We start from the raw sequence: 20,421 nt of genomic DNA, 5'->3' as shown, positions 1-20,421 counted from the left end.
ACTTGTTTGAAGCTTGCCAGTTGCGGTCGGTGACCGTACCATTGCAGTGCAGGAGTCCCCAGAAGTCCTCCCTCTTGTCCCCATGACTGAGGCCCAGGAACAGTAGGATCTGCAGAGCTGAACAAAAGCAATCTGCTGCAATTTTCTTCAACCTAAAAAGGTACTGTAAAGTCTGAGAGAACTTACCGCTTGGTTTGCGACGTTGCTTGTCCTCTGAGACTTGTCTTGGTTGCCTAATCAGCTTGTGGCCCTACTTTGATTTTCTTCTTACTCTACAAAGACTTCTTAAACATTGTGCAAGACCTTTACTTGCGTGCAAGAAGTGGTGAACTGTTGCTAACTTAACATTGGCTGGCCTGGCTCCCTGAATGACCCTTCTTGCCTCTGCTTAATTGTCGTGTCTTCCTTCCAGGAAGGGGTCAACTGACTTTGCAGAGGGGGACGGGGAGAGGGGGTTACAAAAAGTACTTACTTGCTTCAAAATATTTTTATGACCTCTCGTTTTGCTCCAACCTTTTTCATTGACCTACTCCTAAGAATTTTCTAAATGCAACAGTAATATATTAATGTCCCCAGCACCCTAACAGGGCCCACAAAATCTTGGCCAACCCAACGCCGGCTCCGGCGGGCGCTGACCGTGGTGCGGACCACCCGGGCCGGCTCAGTGCTAGATCAGCCCATCACACTGCTGCTGCTGCTCCATGTCACATGTTTGGCGCTGCAGCAACTGCTGGCACGGGCTAGTAGTGAGATGGATGGGGAAGGAGCACACATGGGTTGAGGAAGTAAATATACGTTAAGCCTACAGTACAGTATGTCACCCAGTAGAGTCCAAACTAAACGTCCCACATCATTAGCATGTCATCTGGTCTCCACCAGACTTATACACTATGCTCTGGAATTCATGTCAGGAATCATGCATTTTTCCTAAACACTCAGTGCACATGATGCAATGTATCTGCACCAGTCTGTGATAGAAGCGTACACTTGCCCGGCTCCTGGGCCTTGTCCTGCCCTCTTATGTGCCAACACATTGACTGCTAATGGCCATGCTAATGCCTTGGCCATTCCCACTCAGTTCCTGCTTCTCCCCGCCCCAAACACCTCCTCGATGCAACTCTTTGAGCTCACTTGAATCAAGCCTTACCATCAAACTTTACACCCAAAGGACCTGCCAGTGCTTTTTCAAAGTAGTCTTCTGAGAGTTAATGACTTAACTGGAGTTGTAAAGCCGCTACCGGTATAATAAAAATGTCTTACCAGGTCTTCCTTCAGCCACTCAATTTATAAGTACTCGGCGGGTGCTTCACTTATGTCCTGTTAAAACAAGTATTGGCAAAGCCAACAGTTTTGGCTTGTGGATAAGTATCAGGCATTTGCCAGGCACTGCTATTAGATTCCCAGGAACTCTAGTTGCACCATTTTGCACCTGCTCCCATGAATGGCCAGTTAATAATACCACTACAGATGTGCCTGGCAAGTGCCTTTCTCATGCCTACACAAAGGCCCAAACTGTTGGCATTGCCAATGCTTGTTTAAATTTACTTTCTGGGTCACTTAGTCTTCTTTATAACGTACTTGCAAAAATGCCATATGTCACTTGTGATATGTTCATTCAGTGTTTTTTATTGCATTCTGGGATTTGTAGTTTTGCAACTAAGCATCCCTGCATGCACTTGGTGTAGGAAAGGGTTCAGCCCAGAATGGAGATTGAAAGTGCAATATGCAGCAATGCAGGAGAATAAAGGACAGGTAGCGAATCACTCAATCCACAATTTCTTAGAAGAAAGGAACACTTAATAGCTACACACCAGAAAGGAGACACGAGATACTTGGAAAAGAGCACTTGCCAATTACTCTAGAAACGTGAGTCGTGTCACTGACTTGTGGACACGGTCGGGTGCTTTGCTGAGTGCGATGCATCTCACGTGTGGGATTTCTTGTGAGCAATAGGCAGTGGACAAACAGGTGGCAATCCAGTCCATATGATGCAGGAGGATCAGAGTCCGACAGGTAGCAGAGTGACAAAATCAGGAGACAAAGGCAGTCCATATGCGGAACAGTGAGTTCGGTACACATTCCACTCATTAACACATGCGTCTGCTGGGCGAACTTCACCTTGCCTGTTGTCAAACCCTGCCTCTCGTCTCTCAGAATTACATTTCTTCCAAGAAATGTCACAGGCTTGCGGCTGCATTTAATTAAAAGGGGCTCACCTCCTAGCAGGGAAAGCCAATTTAAGATGTGCTTGGCCAGTGTGCTCCATGCTACCCGCCGCGGACGCCTCTAGACTGCCTTCACTTTTCAAAGGCACATTAATTGGAGGTTTAAAGCGCGATTACTTAACTGTGTGGATGTCTGCATCTGTGTAGTGTTGTACCCGCTATGTTTTGGGGCCAGACTATATTTGAAGGGCAACACAACAGTAGATTGCAGCATTACTAATGAAAGCAGGGTTTCGTAGCAGCGGCGTTGCGCGATTCGGCCACAGTCCTGCAGGTCGCCTAGCGACGCTCCCGTTCCCATGAATCTTATTCGGCCAGACAGGACTTTGCTTACTCGGATGTGCCGGTCTAAAAAGTAATACGGCTGAACGTTCTCCACGCTGTTCTAATCATGAACGAAAATGTCATTGTCTTCCATGGAAAGATTCCACACCACAGTAGGCAGTCTTTAATTAGCACAGCTTCTTGTTTGCAATGTTCACCATTTTCCTGTCAAGTGCAGGCCCACACCAAGACCGACTTCTGGAAGGGATTCGGCATGTGGTTAGGAAGCGGGCAACTGCAGTTCGTAAGCGTTGCAGGGGGTTCGGTACACCAACAGGCAAGGAGTCAGAGAAACAACTTGGAAGTCCGCATGCAAGGCAGAAGGGTCGGTACACAGTGACGGAGGAGTTCACAAGTTAGACATGGAAGTCAGAACGGGCCGGCTAGCAACTCACTGTAAACAGAAGCAGCGTTCTGAGAGCACTGCAGCTGCCATTGATTAATCAAGGAAGGGGAGACAGAGCTGCGCGAGTTCGAGGCTCCCGCGTCCTCGTTCCCTGAACTACAAGGAAGCGCCAGGATTCATGGGAGTTGTAGCTCGTGCTGTGAGCCGGTGCAACCATCCTCAATGGTAGCTGCCAGACGGCGCTGCACAATGCTGTACACCACGTCCTCTGATCCATGCAATGTAGTAAAAAGGGAGCGGCCCGAAGAGGGTGCTAAGGTGTCAGGCTGCACGTCGGCCAGGCAAGAAAAAAAAATAATAAACCGGTGACTGTGCGCTGCCGCGCGCAGGCAGGCAGCAGTGTAAATGACTTCCAGTGCCCATAAAAGGGTACATGTGTTTGCCACCAACAAACAGCACAAATTAAGCACTGCACCTGAGGGTCTAGGTGGTTTCTTTGGGCCATCCCAAAAGGGTAATTACCGATTTAGAAACTTAAGAGTGTGTATTTGGAAGTATGTTTGTGCGTTTTATATTCTGAAGGCTTACTCTGACTGATACACACAAGGTTTCTTGATTAAACAATTATTAATGTAAGAGTTTAATTGAATACTTGTCACTGAATCTCTGTGCAACTCCCCTACAGCTCACATTGACCCCTCTTGAGATAAGCCTGACTGCTCAACACGCTACCAACCTGTGCACTACAGACTTATACCAAAGGTTGGGTTCCTATTGCCAGGAGGTCAGGGTTGCTGTAGTGCACCCAAAGGGTACTGCTTGCAATCTTGCCTAACAAGGCATAATCTGTGCACTGGGCATTCTCCAGAGTGGCGAATAAGTCGTCCTCTGGGAAGTCCCATTCTGCGAAGACATGGAGTACAATGTCCTCCTCTAGCCGCCACTCATGCTCTTTGGGTAGGATGAAGTCTCTTCCGAGTAAGTCTGCCAGAAGATCGAGTTCCCTTGGAACATGTTGTCAAAGGAGGAACATTTTATGTTTGAGAGCCCACTTCCATATGTATGTTCTGGGACAGTTTGGACAGCCCTAGAGAGCGAGCTGCCCACCATGACCGAGATGAGTCAGTGGTGAGTGGCGTCTACTACAGGGTGGTGAAGATTTTCCCCTGCAGAAGGTTTTCCCTTGACCACCACAGCAGAAAATGAACAATGGGCTCCCGAGACAACGACTAGATCGTCCCACTAGCCGCTGGCCTGATACCATTGGCTCGAGAGCCACTCTTGCATTGGGCGCATGCGCAAACGAGAGTGAGAAACTAGGTAGACGCAGGAAGCCATCATCCCCAAAAGAGACAGCTTTGCGTACAGTCACCTGGTGACTCGCTACATACTGAGGGATCTGGAATAGCATGTTTTGAACCCTCTGAGGGAAAGGCGAGGCAGTATTTGGTCCGAATTAGAGCCCCCAGAAAGTGTTTGACTTGATTGGGGAGTAGCCTGGATTTTTTCTTATTGATGGAGAAACCTAGGTTGAACATTAGATCTACTGTCTTCTGGGTATTTGTTTGGCATGTTCCGTACAAATCCGCTGTTATGAGCCAGTCGTCGTGATAAGGATAGACTAGGATGGACTACCTGCACAGGTGAGCAGCTACTACTGCCAGTACCTTTGTGAATACACATGGCACTGAGGAAATGCCAAAGGGGAGACCCTTGAACTGATAGTGGGTATCCTCTATCATGAACCTGAGGTACTTTGTGTGAGCTGGCAACATTGAAATATGAAAGTATGCATCTTTCATGTCCAATGTGGCCATGTAATCCCCTGCTGCAGCAGTGGTATTCCCTCTTAAAAAAAAAAAAGAGTTGTCACCCCGAATTCTTGAGGTTTGACATACTTGTTTGCCGAATGCAGGTCTAAAACAGGGCGCATGGCGAGATCCTTTTTGGGTACAAGGAAGTACAGTGAATAAATACCCTTGTTCACCTGGAGAATGGGGAAGAGTTCGACAGCACCCTTTTACAGCAGGACCTGAACTTCTTCCAAAAGGATGTGCAGTGTTCTAGCGACAGGCGTCTGCTTTTCGGTGGGTGGTATCGAGGCGGCCAGTGAAACTCAATGCAGTAGCCATGAACAACGGTCTTTTAACACCCACTGGTCTGATATGAGCCCCTTCCAGGAATGTTATGTTATGTTATGTTGTTATGTTATTTTGCATTTATATAGTGCCTTATATACCATTGGTATGGTCTGAAGGCGCTGGTAGGTTGAACGCCCTTGGGAACCGAAGTTCAGGTCAGTAGAGAGAGTAGGGGGGAGTCAAAAAGTGTGTGTGCGCACCATGTATGTGTGCAGCTGGTGCGAAAACAAGTGGTAGCTGCTTCTTAGCTGTAGGTGTGGTGGTTGAGAGATCAGGAGTATGTGTTCGCTCTGGTCGGCTTTATCCGGAACGAGTGTGGCTGCGTTAGGCCTGAGAAGAACGCCTGGATGGGTGGTGAGAAACCAGCAATGTTTACTTAGAGTGATGTGGAGTAAGCGGGAGATGTAGATATGAGAACAGTTATACCGAATGGTGTCATAGTATCTCGGTGTTCTAGATGAGTGGTGGTGTAAGGGAGAGAGTAAGCGTGGGGTGTGGCGTGATGTATGTTTTCAAGAGTTTCCTTCATTCCAAGGCATGTTAAGTATCGTCCGTTGCACATAATCGTCCGTTCCTCATACTCGACCGCTCCACACATTCGTCCAGTCCGCACCCTACGTTTGGTTCGCACCCTCGTCCAGACCGCACACTTCGTCAGGTCTAGACACTTGTCGAGACTATATGCTCGTGTAGTTTATCCACTCGTCCAGTCTACATACTGGTCGAGGTAGGACACTCGTTCAGTCCATAATCAGTCGTGCGCTCCCCACACTCATGCGCTCCCCACACTCATCCGCTCTCAAAATCATCCGCTCTCCGCTCTCACCCGATCTCCGCTCTCACCCGATCTCCGCTCTCCACAGTCCTCCGCTCTCCACAGTCCTCCGCTCTCCACAGTCCTCTGCTCTTTTTGGTTCCTCATACTAAGCTGCTCTATACACTCAACCGTTTTCCGCACTCAACCGCGCTCATCCGCTCCCCACAACTCGTCCGCTCACACACACTCATGCGCTCTCCACACTCATGCACTCTCCGCGCCCCCACACTCACCCGCTCACCCACACTCACCCGCTCTCTACACTCGCCCGCTCTCCACACTCATCTGCACTACGCTCTCGCACTCTGCACTACGCTCTCCACACTCCTCCCCGCTCTCCACACTCCTCCCCGCTCTCCACACTCCTCCCCGCTCTCCACACTCAACCGCTCTCCACACTCAACCGCTCTCCACACTCAACCGCTCTCCACACTCAACCGCTCTCCACACTCAACCGCTCTCCACAACTCATCTGCTCTCCAGTCACATCCTCATGCTTCCGTTTAGTGTAATTGTCTGTTCTGTACGCTTCATCCATTCTAACTGTTTCATTTATGTCATTCACTGTATTCCCTTCTCATTCATTATGTCGTTTTGATCGGTTCAGATTTCCTGAGTTTCTCAATGATTTATTCATATTTTCTGTTTCATTGTTTTGATCTACTTTACTCGTTTAAGCCCGCTTGTTTTTCTAGTTTACATTCGAGTTTATTTAGCTGTCATTCTCGCTTCAGGTAGTTTGATGGGTCGGTATTATTGTGATGATGCTGGATTGGTTTTATGGGAAGAGCCAGGTTTTCAGTAGTTTGCGGAAGGACGTTAAGTCTTCAGTTAAGCGGATGTGGGGTGGGAGTGAGTTCCACAGGGTTGGAGCCAGGGCAGAGAATGATGATCCGCCTAGCCTGACTGAGTTTGTCTTGGGAATTACTAGGAGGCCGGCTGAGCTTGATCTTAGGGTGCGAGTGGGATGATAAGGTATTAGTTTGTCTTGAAGATATTGCGGTCCAGTTTTATGCAGTGCTCGATGCGAGAGGCATAAGGTTTTGAAAGCTACCCTACGGGCTACAGGAAGCCAGTGCATTGTTTTAAGGGCTGGGGATATGTGGTCTCTTGGACTGAGCGCAAGTAGTAATTTGGCCGCTGCGTTTTGTGCTCTTTGGAGTTTATTCAGTTGGTAGGTATGGATTCCGAGGTAAAGAGGGTTTCCGTAGTCCAGTCTGGATATAACGATTGATTGGACAGCGGAGACTCTGTTGGGAAATGAGAGGTATGGAAAGACGCGCCTTAGGTTTTTAAGGTGATGGTGGCAGGACTGAGACATTGTTGACTTGGCGCGAGAGTGTTAGGTCGGAGTCTAGGGTGCATCCAAGATTTTTTACTGTTTTGGAGGGTGTAGGTGAGTTGCCCATGGCGGGTGGCCAGGGTAGTGGGTGCGGAAGAAGGTCGGAGTTGCCGCAAACCATGATTTCTGTTTTGGAGGGGTTTAACAAGAGGTGGCTTTGGGTCATCCAGCGCTCTATGTTTACGAGGCAGGATGCCAGGTCGGGTTGGGAGTTGGGTTTCGAGTTCAGGAATTTTAGAATTAGTTGAGTGTCGTCGGCGTAGTTGTAACATAGGATGTTGTGTGAACGAATTATTGGTGGGAGGTTGATCAGGTAGAGATTGAATAGGAGGGCGGATAGACATGCTCCTTGAGGGACTCCCGTGTTGACTGGTCGGGCTTGGGAGGTAAAGCTGGAGAGTGTCGTTATTTGGTGCCTGTCTGAGGAATGAAGCTATCCATTTAAGAGGGGTTCCACGAATTCCTAGCGAGTGGAGGCGGTCTAGGAGTATCGAGTGATTGATCGTGTCAAAGGCAGCGGATAGGTCAAGAAGGATTAGAGCGGCACATCCCGCGGAGTCTGCTGTCATTTTAAGGTCGTCCCAGATCGAGGTTAAGGTGGTTTCAGTTCCGTGACGTGTTCTGAAACCCGATTGGGCGGGGTCAAGGAGATTGTTGGCTTCAACAAAGGCGTTTAGTTGGGAGTAGGCGGTTCGGTCAATGAGTTTGGCGAGGAATCTGGTGTTTGAGATTGGGCGGTAGTTTTTGGGCTCGAGAGGGTCGAGCGAGGGTTTTTTAATTAGAGGTTTGACGTGTACCATTTTGAATGCTTCGGGAAAAATACCGGAGGAAAGGGAGGCATTTATGATAGATCTTGCGTGTTCTCCTGCGCAGGTGGAGGCAAAGATTTCTTTAAGGGTTGTGGCTGGGCAGGCGTCCAGAGGGGATCCAGATGGTTTGCGGGCAGATAGAAGTTTGAGAAATTGTTCTGGTGATATTGGACTAAAGGATTCGAATGTTGGTTGAGTTGAGGTTGTAGTTGACGGGCTGGCCGGTACAGGTGGAGGATTGTCAATTGGTTGTAAGAGAGCCAGTTTGGTGTTTAGAGTTTTTGTCCTTTCAATAGCTGTGGTGTAAAAGTGGAGGGAGAGTGAGTCACACAGTGATTGTGACGGGGTCGGGACGGTTGTATTACAAGTTGGATTGGTGAATTCGGAGATGATTTTGTGGAGTTCTTTGCTTGGGTTTTTGCAGTTTAGGATTCGGGTGTTGTAGTGGGCTTTTTTAGCTTTCCGGATGGATGAATGACAAGCAACCCCTGACCAGGGAAGCATGGGAGGGGACCCGAACTAGCGAGTCCCTGAGGTGGAGGCCGGAGAGCCTCTAGGAGTAGAGTTCCTGCCTCTACCCTTGCCTCTACGAGGGCCTCTTTGATATTAGTTTTTACTAGAAAAGTCTTGGCTGTAGGATAAGGGGGTACTCCTTGAGCCGTATTGTCCATGGGGAGAGTGGGAAAAAGATTGCCCACAAAAGGACTGACACGAGTTAGGGCCTCCATGCTGTTGTAAGGGTTTTAGCCATGATCTGGCTGAGCGACTTTAGTGTTTCATGTTCTTTTTTCACAGTCTCCAGGGAGTCATTAACAGCCTTCCCAAAAAATGTTGGAGTCCTCAACTGGTTTCCTGATAAGAGGCCCGAGTTTCCGGTTTAAAGCCAGAATTCTTTAACCAGGCGTGTCTTTTGAGTAAGGTCCCCTGAACTAGGGTGCGTTCAGCGGTTTCAGCAGAGTCCAGAGTGTTCACTATGTTATGGGTAACGTGTCTGCCCTCAGCCACGACTGCCAGCAGGTGTGATCGGGTGAGCTCCAGGACATCTTGAAGGCCCTCCTGGACTAGGCCCCATTGGACATCGCTGTAACTTGCCAGGACAGTGTTATTGTTTGTGATCCTAGTAGAGTAGGCAGCAGAGGCAGTGACCCGTTGCATAAAGCTTTTTACAATCTTTGTCCGGAGCGGCTTCTGCCGAGGACAGTGGAACCCCTGCCCTTTTCCGAGTGGTAGTAACCACCAGGCAGTCCGGTTTAGCATGACCCCTTATATAGAGTGGGTCGGAAGGTGATGGGCGGAATAATTCTTCAACCCGGGGTTGACTACCCATGTGAGCGATGGCGACAATAAGGAAGGGGCCAGGTGCCTATTTATAGAGTTGAGTAAGGGGATGGCTCGACTAGTCCGATGCTTCTTCTTGAAGATATCCTCAACAAAGTCCGAGTCTGGAGCTGCCTCATGTGTTGCAATCTGGAAATGAATGGCTGCTCTTTTTAAAATAGCATTAAACATCTGGTCGTCAACAGGTGACCAATCCCTCTGTGGAGGTGAAGGGGGATCTAGACAGATGATGCCTGGGTCAGGGGTATGCGTTGATGATAGCAAAGGGCCCTGATCCCCTGCCTGATCTTGATCCCAATCGGGGTCCTGATCAGCTGTGTCTTGTGCAAAGGGATTAATGTCCCGTGTTGTGTCCTCTGGGACATCCAAGATATCCTCCTAGTGTCCTGTCTAGAGATGGGGAATTTCTGCAGTTTGTAAGGAGTGGGGCAGGTGTCCTCTTTTCTCTGTCTTTTGGGTGTAATGTATGTTAGGCAGAATCCTGTGCAGTTCCCTTGGGGAACACTGCAAAAAGATTAAGACTACAGGAGTAAGCAGTAAGCCCAATTGGTAGCAGTCTGCACCACCCAGATTTACCTGGTAGCTGTGGCTGAGCAGTTAGACTAGACTTCTCTCAAGAAGAGTAGGGCAGTATGCAGAGTATACACAATAGGGCCAAAACACAGTAGAGTAAACAAACACTGACCAGAGCTTTGTATTAAAAGTATATAGTTATTTATTTAAAACACACTTTAGGCAATACACTAGCACTCTCAATGAAAAGTAAGTTAAAACACAGTCAGGGAGGTATACACACCTCCCTCGATAACTATCAGACAAGTCAGGGTTAAAGCACAACTATTTGTTAAGACAGAAGTGAGCGCTTAACCTAGATGGCTTTCCAATAGTTTAGGTTAAAAAGGGAGAGAAAAGGCAGGCATAAAATAAAACAGTTCCCAACACTTTTAAGAGTTCAGAGCAAGGGGAGAAAGGCAGGTTATACTGTAGAGCCAAAATTCATAGGCTAGGCCCACTTTAAATGGAGCAAAGCGAAATGTGCCCAGGATCACACGGTTTAAAGTGCACTGAAAGTCTTTGCAGCGTGTTCAAAAGAGGTTGGGGTGATTCAAAAGATATAGTTAGAAGGCCTGGAGCCAACCCAGTTTAGAAGCCAAGTATTTAAGGGTCACCTTTAGCAATCTGTAGAAAGGGAGGTCAGGCAGGACACAGTACCTTAAAGAGAAAGGAAGCTCCAGCGGGGGCAGTTGTTCCTGGCAATGGTTGAAGTTTGTGGTTCCGACCAGGGGAAGAGAAGATCGTCGAGGAGGGGACGTCGAGTCGTTGCACTGCACAGGGATGAAACCAGCCACGGAGTTCCCGATTAAAAGGTGCAGTCCTTTTATTTGCGGTCAAAAGTGGTGAGCTTGGCTATCCGGCCGCCGGGGTGCTTGGCACGGGCGATTTGACCAAGTGAAGTCTTTGGAAGCGAAAAAGAGCGAACTGGTTGGTCCTACCAGCTCAAAGGGAGAAGACTCCAGCAGAAGATCTTCTCTTGTCGTTGGAAAAGTGGCGAGTTCGTTGCAGCAGGGCTTCACCGGTGGTGTCGTCGGTTGCAGGTGGCTCAGCTTCTTCCCTCTTCGGATTCTTAGGTCCTGTGGCGACTTCTGAATTTCCAGTCCCAAAGGCCCTGCTTTTATGCAGAAAGACCCCATTCATCAGCCTAGCTGTCAATCACACATGCTAAGTGGTGAGCCGGGCGGCTCACCACTGGGCCAATCAGAGTAGAGTGCGACTTGGGTTGCTAAGGCACGGAGTCCAGGGTGCCAATTCCCCCCTCCACCCTTCCTGTGGAACCCAGACAGAGTGGCACCATTTGGAGGGCTTCTGTGGAGATGCCCGCCAAAATAGTGGAACAAACGGCTCGACCATGGTCAGAGTTACAGAGACGGACACAAACGCACACCATGTTAGAATCGAGTTCTGGCAAAAAGACCCAACCGGTGATTTAATATTAAATAAATAAACCGGCGGTATCTTTAACATTGCACCAAAAAGTGGTGCGTTTAAAATCAATGGGAAAATCCCATAGAGAATATTCCGGTGGAATATTTCGCGTGGTAACCACTGCCACCAGCCAGAAACTCGACGAGGGCGGGGACGGGACAGTGCCCCCTCGAAAACAGACCCAGGGACAATCAAATTACCCCTTACCAGTACGTACTTCCACAATATGATGGTTTGTATTGGTTCTGTGCACAATTTTGGACTAGTAAAGCCAATGGTGATTTAGCATGCCCTGGGAGACAGTCAGTTCCAGGGTATGGAGTCTATGTTTGGGGGTCACTGTGACACCCCTGTGGTACTGCACTGAGGGTGCTGTGTACCATACATACAGAAAAACAGATAACCTATGGAGTAAAAAGAAACCCCATAGCCCATAAGCACATAACAAGTCAAAGACATACCTCAAATCATGTCTAAGAGTGGGAGTAAAAGAGTCTCACTCTTAGCAGGAGAAAAAAAAAAAAATCCAGCACAGCTGCTGGGGGACTCACTAGGTTTGGGAAATTAGCCTTCTAATGAGAATTCTCCCTAACAATGTACCAGTCAGAAAAGTAAAACTGGGCCATCCATAGGGCAGAGGCAGTTGGGTCTGGAGGTGCCCAGAGGGTGGTGATTTTCCCAATAAAGCCTTAGAGAGGCTGGGGGGCTTAAGAATACTCCTCTCGACGAGGGAGGGGTGCCCTTGTGCTCTGTGGCTGCCGAAATGATAGAGGGGCTTTCGCAGATTTTTGGCGGTTGAATCGAAGGTCTCGACGCACCTGACAGCGACTCCGAGGCTTTAGATGCTTGTGCGCCTTTGGACGATGTGTCGACGACGAGATGTTTTTTAGGATGAAAGCCCGTTCCAGAGGGATGCCAAGTCGCACGCCGCAAGGGCTGTTGCCTGGAAGGTGCCCAACTGTGAGGTTCGGAAGGCGCCGTCAAATTTTTTGGCAGCCCTGTTGACGACGTGCGCTTCTTCGATGACTCCATCGAAGCAGCCTTAGTGTTTGTGTTTTTGTATCCGTGGATGCCCTTGTTGCAGGGAGATGAACTCCCCATAACAGAGCCAGTGGCCTGTCGGGGCCATGGGATGTGCATTTGGGAGCCTGCAGGCTCTGCTTAGAGGTCATTGGCTTCCAATGTCTGCCGATGTACTTACCGTCCGAAGTAACGATGCCAACAGGCGAAAGGCTTTCGGGTTGCATAGCGTAGGCTGCCCACCGTTTAGTCCGCCTGTCTTTCAAAGTTTTCGGTCAAAAGAGCTTACAGGGCTTGCATAAGCACTCGTCGTGTTCTCGAGGAAGACACCAATTGCAACAGCGATAGGTGTCCTTCCAAGTAAACTTGCCGTTACACGACGGGCAAAATTTAAAGGGCGTCCTCTCCATAGCAGAGGATAACGCCGGCCAGACCAAGAAGAGAAAGGGGAAAAGGAAATACATTTTTAGAGAAGAATAAACCCAGGGCACCACTCTCCCTACTGTAAGGGCCTGGCTGGAGGGCAGAGGCCACGCAGTAGACAGTCGTCGAGCAGTTGCGGATGTCTTCAGCGGCAGGAAGTCCACGTGGAAGTAGTCGAGCAGGTTAGTTGGGAGACTAAACTATTGTAGGACGTGGAGACAAAGTAAAGCAATATTAACTCTTGCGAGCTCTGTATAGGCGACCAAGAAGGTTGGCGGAAAAAAACAATCTGAGGGACCTCGTAGCGTAAGGGATTTTGGGTACACCACACGTCACGTTAGGGATAGTGTTACAGTCACACCCATCTCGACGTCCCCGTTCGATCTTTGAAAGAAAGATGCAATACGCCACGATTTCCACTAGATGGCTGACTTATATGCACAGCATGTCATTCTAAGCAGATTCACAAGCATCGGAAACACAATTACAAAACACCAACTCATTACTTATGGTCTACAACCCAAAGTATAACCTTATTAAAAATAGCCATCAGCAGTTCAAGGTGAATAACGCATTCAGAATGCCAATCAGCTATTCTTGGGGAGTAAAACCAGGTTAGGTATACTTTTAGAATGAAATCAGTATTTCAAGGGTATTAGACCCTGTCAGTCGTGCAGTGACTCAGTTACAGAAATCACTTAATAAAAAAACCACGTTACAAGTATACACCCTGCAACATTACTTTTTACAACACAGTTAATAGCTAGTAGAGCAACTCATACTTTCTGGAGGATCCACAAGCTACTCAATGATAAGTATGAACACACAATAACTATTTTAGAATGCACTAAGCAATTCAGGGAAAACAAACCCCAATTACACTTTGACACAATGTATTTCAAGGTAAATAATTGACCCAATGGCCATTTCAGAAATGCTCTAAGCGGTTTCAGGGAAAGCACAACCTAGTGTTACAAGTTTAGAAGAGCAGCAGCTATAAGACATATATACTTTTAAGAGGAGCTACAAGCAACGCAAAGACAAGTATTAACTTGCAGACTGTTTTGAACCAGACCAGGGAAAGCAAAACCCATGGGTACACTAAGAATAACAACCTGTTATTCAAGGTAGGTAAACCCTATTTGTAAGCTTTTACACTTATTCAGTTTAACCAGTACCAATACTTATTACTTTTCAGAAGGGAGGGGGGGGAGAGGGGGACACCATTAAAAGTTATATACTTTCACTGCTTCAATAGTTACAATCGCGGCCAAAATTGTTACAGGAAAATGACAGTTCCACTGATTAAATAGTAGTGGCTTGCACCCACAATTCTTACAGTTACACTAACTCATTTGAGTAAGTACTTTTACCCTGGTTATAACTTCCAGACAGACTCCTCATCAAAGTTCTTCCCATAGTCTATAGCATGAGTTTTCTCAGAAGCAGAGGGCCTCTAGTGGTCTAGGAGCCAGCTGTAGGCAGGTCTTGATAGGGTTCAGTGGCAGGAAAGTCAGAGTTCCAGAGAATATCTTCTTTAACATGCAAGTATTCGCTTCAGAGTTAGTTAAAAGGGTTCAAGGACTATTGAAAAGGCTCCCTATAGGCGTTGCAGCATTAGGCATGGGGCAAACGTCAAAACAACGCGAATCAACCCCTCAGCCTCACAGGATTCATACAAGACGTAAGGTAGGTATTACCCAAGCCAAGCCAACACAGTACCTTAGGAGAAAAGAGCAGAGGGGATCCCTTCAAGATGCAGCAGCACAGGACCCCCGTCTCCAGGATTCTTGGTCTGGAGAAGAAAGAACTGGACATTGGATGGGAACTTCGAGCAGCAGTCGGAGCAGGCTTCCAGCAAAGGTTTCTTTACGGATTCTCACGGCTTTTGATCTGGCTCCCTTTTACAGTAGCCACATGAACAAATATTACTGGTCGGATTCTCTTCACTCTCTGTCCTGCCTCTGGTGAGGGGACTTCAGAGATTCAAATCGTGCCTCTGGAGGCCCAGCAGGAGGCCACCAAAGTTTCAGCAGGCTTCATACTTCGGATGACCATGCACCGCACTCAGGCTCTAGGTCCCAGGATATTCGCATTATGCAGCCCAGCAAGGTCACAGCACGTTGAGGGTTGGCTTTTTTTTCTTTTCTTTTTTTTTTTGCATGTCTTCTCAAGACTAGTGGACCTCACCAGCCGCTGGGTAGGAGTCACATTCGGGACCCCAAGTCAATTGGACGGAGGAATTGCATCAGGCTCTGGTTACCCAGCAGGCTCTTTGGTCGCTGGAAATCACTCCAGACATCTTTTCGTCTCTTCCTCTTTGGATTCAGCTCCAGTGGTCGACTTGTCAGCTGCTGCCAGGATCCGAGTATTTAACAGGTATTGCAGCACAACTTCTGCAAACTCTCCCTGCAGTTTACATTAGTGGGCAGCATGGCTTTCCCCATGCAGCGTTTTGGACCACTCCCTCACTTCCTGCCTTTCAGACACTCAGGAGCCCAGGCGTGGAATACTAAGGTTCCCCGCTGAAGACAAAAATTCCACCGAGGTCCTTACTGCCTAGAATGGCAGGGGAAGACCCCAGAAACAAGCAAACGAGAAATGGTGGAAAAAAGGGAGCCCACCATTCTAGCAATAAAATAGTGGCCCTTCTGTGCTTTAACCAAGGCTGATTTAACAGCCTGTGAGTAATAAAGACAAAGTCAAAAAGGTAAAACCACTGCCAATATCCATTCAAGTAAACTCGCAATTGTAACAAAAATGTTACAGGTAAGTGAGAAAGGGGATACATTGCATCTCCCCAGCATTCCACATACGGTGGGGTGTGCTGGCTCACTATATAAAAAATAAAGGGGATGAAAATCCCTCCGCTCCTTGAGAACAGTTCACCCAATTACAGTTAAGAGAAATAACAAAGGGGAGCCCTAAGGGGCAACCCAGCCTAAGCCCAGAAATTATGGCCAACTATAACTCAATCACACACTATGGAGGGACATAAAAAGGTCACACAAAGAGTAAAATAGCTGAGGGGAGAAAAATAAAATAAAAATAAAAAAAAGATTCCCTTCACCTAGGAACAAGAGAAAATAATCACCAAGTCCAAGCAAAATGTTCTGGGGTTGACACAGGTCGGGAAGATTTATCACAAATATGAAAATCTTACCCAACATGCATCTTCGAAGCCAGAGGGGATTCAAACCAGTCTATGGGTTGCACATTATGATGCAGACCCATACCTACAAAGGTCTTCCTGACTCTTCAATCAAAGACTACAAATCCCCAACATGCTCCATTTCATTTGGGATAATGTCATTCAGTTCTGATTTTTCCTTTGCATTCTGGAATTTGCTAAAACGATCTAGAAGTCCAATTTGTCTGCAAAGGGCCATGATCTCTTTTCCCCAAAACATTTAGAGGAATTCAGGCTGGTTGAAACATGGCAATCAGTTTAGGGAATTTCAAAGGTTTATTACCAAGCCATAAATGAGAAATTAACTATCAGAATCAGTTTAAACTTGTTTCATAGGTAGGATCTAATCAATTTGTTCAAAAAATAAATTTGATGACAATCCTTCAAAAACAAGGAATTGAGCTTAGTGGTGCGTTTGTCTGTTGGGGTCAGATTTAGTTAAATACTTTTCAGTAACAGACTAGAAGCTATACACAGGTGGGGTAAGATGAAGTAAAGAACTGTTGGATTTAGCGTCAGTTATTAAACCAGAATCTTTCAGCTGCACTTAAATGCAAATTGTATTTATATTAACAAATCAGGGCGATATTGTGGATCAATGTGCAAGCACGGACTCGTTTGACCTGCCGAATTCCACACAGAATCATCACTCCCATGGCCTCCCTCAACAAATCCACCCCACTGAATTAGCCTTTTGTCCCTCAATACCCATCTCTCCTCCCAGCCCCAATGACTCACATGCGCCCAGGTACCCATGTCTATGCACACCATTGCCCCAGATCTCATCCAGCCCAGCCCTTAAACCACCCCCAGCACCCCCACCCCCACAGGGTTATCTCGACTCTTCCTCGTCTGCACACTGCAATCCACTTCCTGCCTCTGCGCATGGCAACACTGGTATTCGAAAGCAGACCATGCTTTCTAAAACTCTGTTATGAGTCGCCAGGCCAGGGTTCCAGCAAGATGCCTTTGGCAAGGATGGATTCTTTGAATCCCTCCTCGACTAAGGTAAGCAAACAATATTGTGCCTTATTCTGCTGCTGCCACTCTTTGCGTCCACGATATCTAGGCTGTTAGAATATTTTTTCAAGCTTCAATGCGGTATGAGAATCTGCTATAGCTACAACTTAAGCCTTGGTTTGACTAATTTTTAAGTGGACATATAGAAATATATAAAAACAGATAATTTATGTTCAATGTATACATTTGCAGTCATACTTGTTTGATGTCGGAGTGCTCAGGGATTTCCAGTAGCTCTATCTGTTGCTCTTGTGCTTGTATAATAAACGTTTCTTTTAGGTCTTCGGTAGCGCAGCAGTTCTGTGGTACAGGAACCACCTGGAGAGCAAAATAGAAGGAATTGTAATGAGTGCAAAATATAATGTTCATTTTACATCTGGAGTCGAAAGCAATCTCTAGACAGGTGGGTATTATTTTTTAAAGCATACCATAAAGGCTTCATATTAAAAAGGTGCACTATTCCACAGTTTCTTAAACAAAATCGGGAAATGGCGGACTCCTGTTGCCAATTTCTCTATTCATAAATATAAATGTACCGTCATGATATAAACCACTGACTTGGTCATATTCTTAAAATATATATAAAAACATGTGCAAAGCATACAGAATCAGGTGAAATAAAAACAGTGTAGATGTTTAGGTCTACAAGACCATTTTTAAAATGTTAGGGCTTCACAAAAACATTTCTTGCAACACAGACAATTGGGTAAAAATGAAAAGTTAAAACATACTTGTAGATCATCATTGGGATTTGAACATCCCTCAGTATGGAGGATCATCATGTAAGACAGGTAGTCCCATCCCTACAGACTTAAACTAATAAGACATTTTGAGCAAATTGTGCGAGCAAGGACTGTTCTCAAAAGCCTAACATTTGTAAAAGACTTCAGGGTTACAAGACCTTTAGCTCCACTGTAATCTATGTGGCACTGTAAGGTTAATTTTTGACCTCAGCAAATTAACCAGAAAAACAGAAACCACAATGGTACGCTATTCACAACCTATACAAATCAAGCAAAAGAAAACATTCATAATGTAATAAACACAAACATCCATTCCTGTTGCCTCAAAAGTCCTTTTCTGCTATAAACCGTCTTAGGAGATAATGCACATACTTTAAGAGACTCAATCTCCCCACTTTTTTTCCTCACAGTTTCTCACCCAGGCTTTGTGAATAATGTGGCAATCTAATTTTGGGCAGTGCAGTTGCCATTCTCAAAGTATTATTGAACCATCTGTTCCATTTAAACCAAAAATAAAATTTAAAAAAACGAATCCCAGGCATCAATGTGAACAAGGTTTTGCCATTCATACAGAATTAAAAAATAATAAAGTACATTACTGTAAATCCTTTCATAGTCTGTAAATACAATTTTAATTGTTTCTTCACTCACAATGACACTTTTGCTGTTCCCAAGATGCAGAGCCTTATATTAAGTGTACCTGTAACTGAAGATGCTGGCTTCTGTAGTTTCTTTCAAACACAACAAATCTTTTCCCCTTGCTTCTGAAGTACTTCATGAGTGCAGTTTTGTACTGGTTAACCTCTTCCATAACATCTGAAGAAAGGTCAACCACAGACTGATAATGCCCAATAGGTAATATCATAATGTGATCGGACACCAGGCCACCTTTGGCAAGAGCAACATAGCACTGAAATAAATAAATCATTGAGTCGATTAATCAGAAGACAGTTACTTGGCAAAGGAAATTAGCAAAGTAATAGAATTAACATTTTGCATTTCTGATATTGCATTACAACCTTGTGTGTGTCATATTGTTTTGCAAAGCAAATGTTATAATACTTCACAGCTGGATGTGAACATTTACTCACCTATTGTGTCTTGTATTGCTAGTCAAGTCAATTCTTCCATTCGTTGTAAGACATCCAACACAGGGAGGATTATCCAAGTCTTATGCTCAGGCTGTGAGGGTCCCCTCTTAAAACGTAGTCAATGAGTTCCTGGAGTATTGCTAGGCTCCCAGAGTGGGAGCAGCAATCGCACAGTTATACTCAAACTCGTAGACAGGAATGCAGGGTAACTGTTCACTTTGAAACAGGATGTAGTAAAGGAGGTGATGAAACGAAGACTTCTATCTTAAAAGGGGAGTTTATGACTTGGCGCAGGTCACAAGTAAAGTAGTACAGAAATGATTCCAGGGCGATTCTGAAAGTCAACTTTAAGTCCATTACCAAATCTTAGATCTACTGAAATCTTTTTGTACAAAGTTTCACAGCTGGTATCGGTTAGGAAATAATTCTTTTTGCACCTTTCCCTGCATAGATTCCTATGAATGAACAGTTTCCTACTTTTTGTGGGCTGCTTTACTTCCATTGTCTGTTTTGCTCATTCTTATGAGGAAACGTACTAGTCCCGAAGACTGCTAAGAATGTCAGCACTTACAGACTCTCTTCATGAATTCTTCTGGTATTCTTACAATATTGAATACTGAATATTTTGTCAACTGCAAAGATTATGCACACCGCCATTTGACCCACAAAGATTGATGTCCAGCGACTAGATGTGACCCATGTCATGGATTCACACCGTGCTACGGTCGCGGACTCATTGAGATAGTCCTATTAATCTGCCACCACCCACCGTGGTATTTCCACATCACAAACCCACAGGAAGCTCTCCCACGCACCTTACCCCGTCCTGATGAAGGCTGACCCATGAACAACTGCAATACAGTGCTATTAGGCAGAAACACTGCTGTGTAGACCATATGACTGAGTCCCACTGCTGTTTCCACACTGGTCTCAATTGTGATTGCACTTAAGCACTTTGTACTGTCTTTGTGATATTGTATTTTCCATGTGACCCTTGTGAGTCGTTTCAGGGTATGTACCTGCCATTTAACCAGATGACATGAATTTGGATATGTACTAATGGTTTCTTTTGTTGTTCATTCTGTATAAACGCAGAGCACCCTGCTATGATGTATAGTAAATTGTGAATATAACTTACAATCATTGAGTATTTCGCTTCATGTCTGAGTTGAATGTGTTTGTCGAGGTATCTCCGGCCCTGTTCACTTAGTCTTATTGAATGCATCCAAATAAGAACTGGGACTCATGTCCTTTTATTCCATTACCGTATGGAAAACTCTAGCTTTCCATCGCAAATGCTTGCTGAGAACCAATACGGAGCTTCACTGTCTTGAACAACGACCTCAAGCAGAATACAGAGGCCATCCTACAGGCTTGGCAATCGATCTGCATGGTGATATTGCTTCACTTCAACACATCTGAAGAATCCTTAAAAATGTCTCCGGGAAAGGTTAAGTGTAACCTTTACGATCAAGACTGGATAGATGTGTGAAAACAGAAGCATAAAGAAATTATACGGTCACCCTTACCTGGAGTGCAGATCAAGAGTAGAAACTGCCAAAATACCTGGAAAGATTCCCAAGTCGTTTACATAGACGCCAGTTCATGA

General features: G+C 46.1%; 1 protein-coding gene and 1 non-coding gene across 8 annotated transcripts in view; both read right to left on the bottom strand.

The window, feature by feature from the left end:
- Positions 1–20,421, bottom strand: part of CWF19L1 (CWF19 like cell cycle control factor 1) — a 535,479-nt gene that overhangs the window by 200,160 nt on the left and 314,898 nt on the right. For 6 of the 7 annotated variants that reach the window (XM_069628338.1, XM_069628343.1, XM_069628344.1 and 3 more), the window contains 2 exons: positions 18,422–18,631; positions 17,177–17,296 (listed from right to left, as the gene is read on the bottom strand). The exons of the other annotated variant lie outside the window; for it this stretch is intronic. In XM_069628338.1, coding sequence (XP_069484439.1) covers positions 17,177–17,296; positions 18,422–18,631 — 330 coding nt within the window. The remainder of the gene's footprint in view (positions 1–17,176; positions 17,297–18,421; positions 18,632–20,421) is intronic. 7 annotated transcript variants of the gene reach the window in all.
- Positions 17,815–17,963, bottom strand: LOC138514833 (small nucleolar RNA SNORA12). Its single transcript, XR_011281976.1, has one exon. It is a non-coding gene; the product is annotated as a small nucleolar RNA SNORA12 (small nucleolar RNA).

This window comes from Ambystoma mexicanum, chromosome 12 (assembly GCF_040938575.1).
Source record: "Ambystoma mexicanum isolate Mex_15411 chromosome 12, UKY_AmexF1_1, whole genome shotgun sequence".
Classification (NCBI taxonomy): Eukaryota; Metazoa; Chordata; class Amphibia; order Caudata; family Ambystomatidae; genus Ambystoma; species Ambystoma mexicanum.
Note: the sequence above shows the minus strand (reverse complement) of the source record. Positions and strands in the feature narration are given on the sequence as shown.